At 45.0% G+C, this 12,235-nt stretch overlaps 1 protein-coding gene across 6 annotated transcripts in view; it reads left to right on the top strand.

Annotated features, from left to right (window-relative positions):
• The window catches only part of LOC144158387 (ATP-binding cassette sub-family C member 2-like), a 131,351-nt gene extending 124,895 nt beyond the window's left edge, over positions 1-6,456 (top strand). For all 6 annotated transcript variants that reach the window (XM_077689255.1, XM_077689254.1, XM_077689258.1 and 3 more), the window contains 2 exons: positions 4,086-4,280; positions 6,066-6,456. In XM_077689255.1, the coding sequence (XP_077545381.1) occupies positions 4,086-4,280; positions 6,066-6,228 (358 nt within the window). In that variant the 3' untranslated portion in view covers positions 6,229-6,456. The remainder of the gene's footprint in view (positions 1-4,085; positions 4,281-6,065) is intronic.
• The last annotated feature ends 5,779 nt before the right edge of the window (positions 6,457-12,235 follow it).

Raw genomic sequence — 12,235 nt, 5'->3', positions numbered from 1 at the left:
CCCAATCTAAAAACGACGCTGTTAATGTTGTTATTGGCGCGTCTTGCAAATACCCGAAATTTTTTTTTCTGACGACGGAAGGGAAACCGCAATCTTTCTCTAATAAGCGCATTGAAGTTTACGGAGATTGCGCCATGTGAGTTGCGTATAAGGTTTCGACGAGTAGTGAAAAATTCTCTTCTGGCCAAACCGGCTCTTGTTTCAACGTGAGAGCGCGAAAGCATTGTTGGGCAGTCAAGAACAACGCTGCTATTCGCATGGCTTATCGCTGCAAAACGTGCTTCCTTGCATGTGAAAACTGCAATCCGAACTTGAAACGTTCCATATTCTTGAAATGTGTCAGAGATAAGCAGGAAGTAGAGATTGTAGAGGTGTATTTTATTTATAAGGCGGGAGACGAGTGCATCAGTGCACTTGTCTGTGCACCGTGACTTCACTGTCGGTCAAAAAAATCGCGTTCTTAAATGGTCCCGTATAGGTTTGCACACGTTGTTGGAATCACAATTTGACAAGTGTATTTAACGAAGGGTTTTAACAAATATAATTTAGTAGGAAGTGGCGCCGTGTGTGTTTCAATGTCTTTCTTCCGGTCGCCGTTGTTGGCGCCTCAGTCTTCACCATGTTCAACAAACTAGTCTTTGTCAAGATTTTCTTACTACTACATACCTGCCTGACTGCCCCCTGCCTGCAAGCCCGCCAACCTTCCCGCCTGCCTGCCTACTACCTTCCTATCTCCTACCCTACACTACCTCTCTCTCTGTCTGTCTGTCTGTCTGTCTGTCTGTCTGTCTGACACCCCTTTAGCTCCCGTTCTCTGCCCTACGTTTACGAAGTTCAAAAACAAACGGACCACCACTCTTCCCGAAATCTCATGTCCATATCAACTGGTAATTATTCCCTGAGTTCTTCACGCCTAAACGAGGCGTTTTATTGCACAACGTGGAACGTGCCTTTCATTTTGCCATTTATTCCCACAAAGGCCTCAGTGCACATGAGCTGTCACAGTACTGCTTAATTTCATTCTACTTTCTAGTTTCACGCTGAATTTTCGTTAACTAACCAAACGAACAGCATCTTCTTACGAATGAAAAGACCATCAATAATTGTACTCCGCGAATCGCCATGAACAGACAATAGCGCCCCGGTCTAAGTTGACGGGTGGAAGCCAGAATTGAATGAACGCGATAGGGCAATTACCGGACACAGACATAACGTCTACTCTCTCGGGCTTCGTTTTCACCCTGGCGTTTCTCTTCAAATAATAAAACGTGTGCTAGATGTGGCGTTGGCACTCTAACTAGCACCGCCTGTTGTGGGACAGGCCCTGACACGGAAAAATACAACAGCGACCGTTCGTCGATATTTGGTCGATGTTCAAGAAACCAGGGCTGTCTCAATTAATTTTCATCTCTCAGCTACGGCGTATTTCATAGCCTAAGAGTAAAAATCAACGCGAGAAACTACGAAAATTGAAAATTTGGTACAGGGTCTGAGCGTTGCATATACCGGGTGCTTCTCTTCATAACTTCTAGCCGCTGCCCGTTCTTTGGCCTAGTGGTGTTATGGCGCCCTTGAACCCTTAGTTGATTGTTTCCGGTGTTATCTCCATGCAACGTCATCACGCCAGCATAGCAGTTGTGTGCCCTTTCTATTCAGTGGAACATAAGGTCTTCAGAAGAACGCATATCAAGTTTTTGTTCAAAAACGTCGTAGAAATTGGGCACTTTTACCAAAAGTAATTGATTGCAGCAGGATACGGATTTAATTTTGCTTAAATTGGTTTTGCTTACGGTTTGCTTAAACTTTGTCCATTCAAAAGGAAGGCATTTGTTTTAAATTTTACTAGTTTTTCGTTATTTACGGCAATATTTACGTTTTCCAAAACCTCCTTCATTTATTTCCATTACTATACGATATAAACCTATTTCGCCAAAAAAAAGACCGGTGTTATGTGCGCCAACTGTTACTTCTCTTCCGACTTCGTATACCCATAAATTCTCATAACTGTGACCTGAGATTTATTTTGTGATGCTTGCCATGTTCCAATAAAGCATGCTTTCTCCTTGAGAACCATTGCGGAACCCATGCCTGTCATTTCCAGCCATTCCATTTCTCAGCCAAAGTACAAGGCCTACGCTCAAAGAAAATGGTGTGTGCCCCGAATGTGATTATGGCGCAATATTGTGGCCCACTGAAATTAACAACCGTAACGTAGTCAGTGATTACGTTTTGATGTCCTGTGATGTGAAAATACTTGCTGATGCCGATGATCACGCTTTTTTCAGCGGTGATCGCGAAAGTGTTCGCAATGATTTGGGCATCATGCAAGCATGCTGTTATAAAACTGGCAGTTCCGTCAATATTTCAAAACGCGTTGGTCTTTGGCACGGTGCCAGGCCAGCTGCACCAAGTGTTTACGAGCGAGTGTCTTGGTCACGGAAGCCTGCGCGTTATCTCGGCATTCCTTTGGAGATGTACCCAGAAAATACGACCTACTAGGACAAGAGAACACACAAGATGCGCGCGCAAATGGGAAGAGGGGGAGGTAGTATTATGTCCATCTTTTCCGAGCAACTCTATGTAATGTGTTTCTTGTATCGAAAATATAGCACGTTATGCTAGCATTGCATTGTTCTACGTTAAATTTGCAAAAATTTCAACGTATGTTTGGAACGTTTATATGGCAGTCCCAGTTCGAGAGGACTAGCCGACGAAATCTTTTTAGACGGCTAGAAGAGGGTGGACCTTGACTGCCCCGTTCATTTATTAGCCAACTTGTATCACGTTTTCCTTTTTTAAGAGACCAGTCTCACCCTTTGGTACGAGACTTACTCAGATAAAGTTGGTCAATGTTTTACCTTATTTCGTGGTGTCCATAGTTGAAGGATAACGTATGAATGTCGGTTGTTTCTTGTGCGAAGTTGTTTGTGCATACCGCTTCCTGACTTCTTCTTTTTCTCGCGATGACCTGTCATCAGTGAGCCGCAAAAAAGTGTTCAGAGATTTAACAGAATCCTTGTTGGCCGAGCCTTTGCGAAGGACTCGATGCCGTGCTGGCCCAGGTGATGATGTTTTAAACAGAGTTAAAAAAATGCCAGTGCCAGGGGGGGCAAGGGCCATTTTTTACAAGATGCACACATGAACTCTCCAGGTTATTACAACGCTTATGCAAAGCAAGAAGCCTTATCTGCCTAGGTCGCCAATTTATTGTTCCGGAAGAAGCCGAAAAATAGTAGAATACCTTCTCCTGAATTGTAGGGATGCCGTCACATTTGCGCCATCCCCCAACAAACTCTTAAAAAACCTTCCTCGAACATACCACGACTTTCGGTACTTATCTATAGTGCCTAAAACTGTAGCGTAAGACTTGTTTTTTTTTTCATTTGGAGCTGAACGGAGTCTGGAGCCGCATGGCTGTTAGGGATGCGGATGTAGATGCGCGTTCTGTGTGCTCTTAGTCCGTGGAAAATGTTTGTAAAATACGCGAAGTGTTCATTAGGTAAGGTTCTGGTGATGATGTGCTGTTAGTAATGCATGAACTTACTGTGATAAAAGTGCACAAATGACTGTCAGCTGAATGCACGGCAGTGATGTTTGAGACAATCAACCACACTGGTTGATCTCTCCCCCCCTTTCTTTGTAAGTGCTCTGCCTCGGCAATAAAGAAAAAGTTGATCATGGCGCAATAAGATAGACGCTGGTTTCACAATAACGCGAGGCGCTGAGGTTCTATTCGGACGACGGGAAGGGTTTTTTTTCTTCAGGTCCGCACTGCCAACACCTTGCCTCTGCCCAAGGTTCGCTTACACTTCCCGGCCCAGTATTTACCCCTCTCCGCTACACCACGCGCAACTGTCAATTAACGATCCCCATGAAGAAAGGCCGGGCTTAAGCAGCTCCGCTATTAAAAAGCTCTGAACTAATTGAAAAGACTCTGTAAGGAAATGGCCCCAGCCACCGATTGATGGTGACGGGTATTAACAGGTGGTCTCCCCGCATAACACTCAGATTACATGCATTTATTAGACAGACCAGCCTGCTTTCAGATAGCCTGACATATCATTCTTTGGCTTTCCCTTAACCAGTGCCGGTCAGCGGCAGCTGGTGTGTCTCGCTCGAGCCCTTCTCCGGAAGCCACGAATATTGGTGCTGGACGAAGCGACCTCCCAGATGGACGGCGATACAGACCGCCTCATACAGGCCACGCTGAGGGAGAGCTTCGCTAACTTCACGCTACTCACCGTCGCCCACCGGCTGCACACTGTCCTCGACTACGACAAGTAAGAATTGTATTGATCGCTATAAACGCTACCGAAGCAGAGGTCCGTCCAAGGCGGTTCAAAATAGCAGCAGCTCGCTACTGAGAAGCACCGAATGCTAGATCGGTTGTGCATTTGCCAGCCGGTCACATAGCCTTTATTGCTTATTTTTCTTTATGCGAAATTATGCTCATCCTTCTTTGTTCTGTACTCCTGAAAACAGCAGCATTTCAAGAAGGTACGTCAATTGTAGTGATAACTACTGGCAATGAAAACAAGTGAGGGGGCTAAGGTGAAAGGAGCTTTTAATGATGTAACCATAACATTCCAATTTTTAATAGTTTGTTTCGCACTGACGACTCTCCCAAACTAGACTCCATGTGACTTGCACAACATAAAAACATTTAGTGTCAAAGTAAAGCGGCAATACGGCAACATAATACTTAATGAACAGTACCGGTGGCATGACCATTAACATTGCATGGGTTAAGGCTTGGGCGAGTTGGTGCATGATAACAATTAGGGGAACAACGCAAACTCTGACAAAATACAAGAAGAAGCTTACAAACACGAGCGCTGCGCTCGTGTTTGTCACCTTCTTTTTCTTGTGTTTTGTCCGAGTTTGCGCTGTTGCCCTATTTGGAATGACCATTAAGGTGTACACGGCTTTACAGTCTTCCTGGGCAAACTGTTTCTTAGGCATCAGTACTGCAAATCAAGCAAACACCCACGACGTAATGAGAAATACTGAGAACGCAGTATTTTCTGAAAATTTTACATTTAGAAGGATTATACAGGATATTGATAAATAAGCAGATAGCTCGTACCAGAAACATTCGGTACTTTTAACAAATTGAAAGCGACAAAACATGTTCCACTAACAGTTTTACGAAATAAAATAGCGTGTTGCATAAACCGTGCGCGAGTCCCTTTATTAAACCACCTTATCTATTACCAGTGAGAAAATGACATGGTTAGGAACCAGTGAGCATCTCCATCACGCTGGCGCTCACTTGACCGCCAAGAATTGGGTTATTCATGTCAGCCACGGTGGACGGACACTCGTTCCTCGAAGTGCCGCAGAGGGGTGCATTGCACACGGACCCATCTGATTTCTAAGGCTTTAGTTGGCCAAAAGTCTTCGCCAACCATAAAAATACATGCGGAGATTTATTCCTAACCCTTAAATATAAACGGGGGACAGTGCAATCTTGCCTGTATCTGTAGCTACGTTGAACTATTGAACACTTTTTTAAGGTTCGCCGTGAGGCTTCGTCTGTTGGTCTGATGATCACAAATGCCTTGTAGCTGAAGTATGCTGCCACAGTGCCTGCGCCCTCAGAAGGCAGCTGTTGCAGGACATGACAACAGCTCGAGTGTATGCCCTTCACCGTCACAGATGGAGCACAGCAGCCAAAAGTTGTTCGTCTTCTTAAACGGCGTATAAAGTATACAGGCGCTTTTCGGCTAATGTACTCGCTACGTTGTGGAGCCAAGGAGTGATATGGCATCCAGGACCTAAGCTCGAGCTTTTAGTGACTAATTTAATACCACATAACCTAATAATACAAAGGTCATAAACTTGTTACACCCACAGACATCTTTTTGTAACTCAGCAGGGAGTATATCGGAACAAATATATACTTAGCTTCGTTAAGGCTTTGTATTCGAGCGAAGAGTATTTCAATTAGCCACATCTCCAGGCTTTGAGTTACCCAACCGTAATATGTGGAGCCCTCATAAATATAAGCCTATGAGATCCATCCCGCCGTGACACTGAAGGTTTTCTTCCTGTTATTTTCGCAGAATCCTTGTTATGAGTGAAGGAACTGTCGTGGAGTATGGACCTGTGGCCCAGCTGCTAAAGGACGAGAGTTCGCAATTTCACGACATGGCAATCAAGGCTGGAATACTCTCCCCTTCACAACAAAATGTCATCGACTCCTCCGAAACAAGCACGAAACTTTAAAAGGACGAGAATATAGAAATAAATAACTTCATTACCTGAACCGTGGGTTGGCCTAGCAACAGCACATGGCACTACCTAGCTACAATGTGCACTGCGTTCTTTCTACCATTCTTCCAGACATTCTTTCGAGAACCGCGCCTGATGCTTGCTCTACATTTTTAGCGCGGAACAAAAGCCACTTTGTTCCGACTATTTGAAACACCATAGCCTGCCTTGGGCTACTTAAACTGATAGTTTTGCTCTGTCTGTATGTCCCCCTGTTACTCGATTCAACCATCCGGCCACAATAAGAAAGAATGTCGAAACGACAAGGCAAAACCATTCCATACTCCTATATTTGGCGCCACACTTCTATACTACAACATGGACCATACCTCTCGGTCGCACTAAATACCCTACACAATCGTCGTGGAATTTTCTAAAGTATTCAAATATTCCAGAACGAAAAATTTTCGCTCCTAAATTGTTTTACACAAGATCGTTTTTAGAACCTAACAATCTTTCTGAGCCTTCCACAACATACAATCATCTGTGCAAATAATTTTACAGCACAATGTAATCGACCTGCGTGAATTTGAGATTTTGAATGTATAATTGAGTGTATATATATACATATATATATATATATATATATATATATATATATATATATATATATATATATATATATATATATATATATATGTATATATATATATATATATATACATACATATATATATATATATATATATATATATATATATATATATATATATATATATATATATATATATATATATATATATATATATTTATATGCGGGCCTGTTGATGAAATGTGTCAGCAGTCAGCAGTCTACATATGTCAGCAGTCTACAACGCAGTCTATATGTCAGCAGTCTACAACGCCAAACGAGGCTTAGGGGTGTTAGGCTATGTTTTTACTATGGTTAGCGAAGTTAGCATTTTTTAAATATACACAGGAAAGAAAGAAAGAAAAACAATTTGGTGGTCTGGGCGAATGTGTTTTCCTTAACATTCTGGGGTGTTTATATTTACTAGAACTAAATCGGATGCTTGAGGGCGGTAGCCAGCGCCACTGCCACTACACGGGGAGAAGGGGAACTTCTTTTCAACCCCCGGGGCCTCACACGAATGTTTACAGCCTGCCAGGAGCCCGTAAGTGGCGGGAAACCCCCTTATGCTTCCTTGGCATAGACAAAGAAGCCTAACAACACCCCTATGATTCCTTTGCCATTGTAGACAGCCGACCTATCTTCCTGTATTTCTTCAACGAGCCCCTCATTTCCTAACTATATTATTCTGCGGAAGCTTGCGAGGGTCTCGGTTCTGGCAGCGTTAATGCCTAGGTAGCATACACGGGTTTCCCGCCAGTTACCCACTCACGACAGGCTGTAGACGTATGAGGCACTCCCCTGGAGTGGAAAAGAAGGTCCCCTCTTCCCTTGTAGTCAGAGTGGCGCTGGCTACCACCATCAAGCGTCAGATGCAGTTGTAATAAATATAAATACCCCATAAAGTGAAGAACACAGTCACCCAGATAGCAGAACTGGTAAGGCATTTGAGATCAAATCAAAAGGCGTGGGTTCAGTCCCCACTGAGCGCGCGTGTTTTTTCTTTCTTCCTTAGTATGTTTAAAAACGATTAAACTCACTAACCGTAGTAAACACAGAGCCACCCCTATGCCTCCTTATGCCTCCTTTGGCGCTGTAGACTGCAGACCTATCTTGCTGTATACATACATATATATATATATATATATATATATATATATATATATATATATATATATATATATATATATATATATATATATATATATATATATATATATTTATATATATGACAGAAAATAAGGGTTGGCAGTCAAGAAAACCTCAGAAAGCAAAAGGGAGGTTGTGGTGGTTCATAGAAACAGATGAAGAATTTTTTGAGTCAGAAAGAAATTTGTGAAAAAATGCCCGCCGGGTGGGATCTGAACCCACGACCTCCAGACCGGTATTCATTAAGTCTCATTGGTATATCTTATCCTTGAACGGGCGCATGCTTGCAGCCACTGGTTTTCTGTGTATTTAATGTCGTGTAATAAATCGTACTTCAGTTGTTTGTCAGCGCTCTAGTTTGTCATTTCTTCCGTCCTCGCCCCTGCGCTGTTTTTAGTGTGAATAACGATTTTGAAGCCATTTTGAAGGAAGCGAAGGGTATTGGCAAAGATCGCACGCTGACAGTGCTCGGAAATTTTAACGACCCGCGCCCTACATGGGGATGCAAACACGCGCCTAGAAGGGGCAAGAACCTAATCCGGGTCATGGATAAGTACACTCGTCCTCTCATTAACGAGCCCGACACACCGACACCAACCGATAACAGCGTCACTAACGACAACATCGGATCTCACGTGGGCTTCAGGGCCGCTGGAGTCACGTGGAGATGCGAAGACGTGGATCTCGGGTGAGACCACAAGATAATTAGCTTGGGCGTTCATGGACGCCAGTACAAGGCAGTGTTCGGCAAAGCTAGAATAGCAGACTGGGACAAAATGAGAAAGTACACACAAGGTTGAAACAAGGAACAAGAACAGCAGGAAGACGCGGATACTTACGAAGAACAGTACGAAGAGTGGGCACAACGGCAACAGTCCACACTACGCAAATTCACCCAAGAGATCTCCATGACAGCAGCCACACCCTACATTGACGCCAGACTCTCCAAACTGTGGGCAGTCAGACACTCACTGATTCGCAGGTGGAGAAGACAAAGGCGCAACAAAAGGCTGGCTAAGCGTATTGCTCTGTTAAACAAAGAAATAGCAGCATACGCTGCCAAGCTCTGCAGGGCAAGCTGGCAGAAAATATGTGAAGGCATACAAGCGCAGCTCTCTGTTGGCAAGACATGGAAATTACTAAGGCATCTTATCGACCCGACCCAGACTAAATCGGCCACCAACCGGAATTTATTCAGGGTCGTCACTTCTTTTGACGGGGAAAAAAAGCAAGCTGCTCAAGGGCTAACATGACAAATATCTACAAACAGAAAAAGGAATACACCCACCCATGAAGGAATACATGGAAATTCCTAATGAATATCTCGATCAAATTTTTACCATCTCTGAATTGTGGGCAGCCATAAATGCATGCAACAAGAAAGGTGCACTAGGAGAAGACGCCATCAAGTATAGGAGAAGCTGCTATCATATATGTGTGGCCGGACAGCAACAGAGCTGTTGCAACATATAAACACGCCGTGGAAAACCGGAACATTACCGAAAGAATGGAAAACGGCAAACATCAAATTCATTCCTATACCTGGCAAATCACCATCCATCCATAAACTAAGACCTATATCCGTAACATCATGGGTAGGAAAGGAAAGGTAATGAAGAGGATGGTCCTGCAGCATCTTCAGAAACACAAGGAGGCCACCGAGTAGATGCCGGCCACTTTGTTTGACTTTAGAAAACATCTAGGTACAGAAGACGTCATGATCCAGCTGAATGAGCTGGTGGTTAAAAAGCGATAAAAGCAAGACCGAGGGATCCTCGCATTCGACTCGAAGAGGCACTTCGATAATGTAACACACGCCTGTATCTTACGAACCTACACACAAAAAGTGCGAAAAAAGAACCTTTAACTACATCAAGAGCTTCCTGGAAGACAGAACCACGGTCGTCACCATCGGAAGAGCACATAGGACCCAATAACATTACGAGAGCCGGGCACACCTCAAAGATCCGTCATCTAACCACTGCTATTCAATCTAGCTCTTCTGCCCCTGCCGAATCTCCTGGGGGAGATCGACGGCCTACATAACACTTTCTACGCCGATTATATTACGGTGTGGACGAACAGAGCAGGATCTGAGGGGTGGATGGAGGAAACTCTGCATAGAGCAGCGACGACGATGCACGAATACGCCAAGTCGTGCGGCCTGAGCTGTGCCCCCAAAAAATCCGAGCTCTTAGTAGTCCAGCCTGGCGCCAACAAAAAGACCAGAAACCAGATCACGGTGCAAGTAGATGGAATCGAGATCAAGCCAATACAACAATGTCGAATACTGGGGCTACTGCTCAGGAACGACGGTAGAGCAGACGCGGCCGTATCCAAGACCTTAATTTCACCTGAACAAGTCCTCGGCATGCTGCGACCAGTGGCCAGGAGAAACAGGCAAATGATGGAGGATGACGCGTTACGCTTAGTCCAAGCTTTCATAATATCTAGGATCACATACCCTGCACCATACCTCCAAATGACCAAAACTCCGAGAGATAAAATCGACACCACTATTAGGAAAGCCACTACACAAGCTCCGGGGCTTCCCATCTACACATCCACCAAGTGACTGTACGGTACGGGAATACACAACACTTCGGACGAGCTCGTGGAGGTGCACCTCTCATGACAAAGAATTCGTCTCAGCAACACCGAGCACGCAAGGAGAATCCTCCAAAAGATGGAATGAGAAACAGAGCCTACACAGACAAACATGCCCATAAACTACGAATGGCCGGACAAAATCATGACGAAACCCCTTCCACGCAACATGACACCTGGAAAAGATGAAGAAAGACGGAAAGAAACAGGAAGGGCCCTATACACTAGACTGGAAGACAACCTCCACATCCTCTACAAAGGCACATCAACAGTACACGGAAGTGACAAGGAGGCAACAGCCGTAACTTTCACACAGAACCTAGTCAACGCAGCATCAACCAGGACGAAAGAAATCGATATAGCGGAAGAAGCGGCTATCGCGATGGCGTTACTCCACTCAGGACTGAGGACAGTGGTCACCGATAGCAAGAAAGTGTACAGTAAATATAGAAGAGGAGTAATCTCCTTCTTGGCAGCTACCATCTTAACTTAAGAAGCAGGAAGCCAATAGAGAACGCGGTGGAGCTCGTAGGGGCCCCCTCACGCTCCTTTCTAGTCGGCAACACAGTCGCTGACTACCACGCCCGAGAGATGGCACGCCGGGCACAGGAGAGGTAAGTCCCAGACGCGCCGACACCCGCAACCGGTTACAAAGAGATAATTTCCATGTTGCGGGAGAATAGACAGACACTTCCGGAGCCCCACCGGTCGCTAAGTAGGGAAGATCAATAAATACTAAGACGAATACAAGGAGGCTCACTAGCACGCCCAACTCTAATGCACCGTATGTACCCAGAGCAGCACAAGGACACGTGCCCTTTCTGCCAGCAAGCAAAATGAACGCTATGTCATGTAATTGCTGAATGCACTTCCCTAAAATCACCACTACACGTTGTACCAACCCCCTCCGCCCACCCCAAAAGAGCGATGGGGTATCCTCAGGTCCAGCCCCTTCATCAAAATCCACAAGGCCATAGTGGCCCGTGGCCAGAATGTGATGGCCTGGTTTTGGCCCTGAGAAGAAGGGACCACCCCCATCGGCGGCCGCCTTAAGGCAGCCACTCTTGTCACAAAACAGTATACCTGCCTACAGATTTCTCACAAGATCGATGGCTTGAAGGAAGCAGAACTCAGGCGCATTACAGAAGCCCTTGTATATACCAGGATCATGTACGCGCTTCCATACATGCGTGTCACGGAACATCAATTCCGCCAAATCAATATCTTGAGACGCGTAACACGCATCCCAATCGAAGTCCCCAGCTATGCTGCAAGTACGTTTGTCGAAAGCACCGCCATATTCAACACATTAACCGACCGACTCATCATGCACCAAGAAGCACAGTCTCATCGTCTTACAACATCTACACAAGGTCGTGCCTTGCTCGAGCTTATAGGATGCAACACTGCCAACCTACTCGTCATACCATTCACCGCACCACCATCGGACACCATCCCATTTATCAAGGTAAAACCCATACCTAAGCATATGAACCTCGAAGAGGACTCCAACACGACGAGCAGAACGCACCCGCATACAGCAACCCACCGATTCACTTTCTTACCATGCAGACGCCAGCTTTACCGCTGGCAAAGTAGTCACTGCAAGCATAGATTCTTCTGGCAACGCAGTCG

Source organism: Haemaphysalis longicornis, unplaced genomic scaffold, assembly GCF_048455015.1.
Source record: "Haemaphysalis longicornis isolate Haplotype H1 unplaced genomic scaffold, Haemaphysalis longicornis Haplotype H1 scaffold_10, whole genome shotgun sequence".
In the NCBI taxonomy this organism is placed as follows: Eukaryota; Metazoa; Arthropoda; class Arachnida; order Ixodida; family Ixodidae; genus Haemaphysalis; species Haemaphysalis longicornis.
This window is presented reverse-complemented; position numbering and strand designations above follow the sequence as displayed.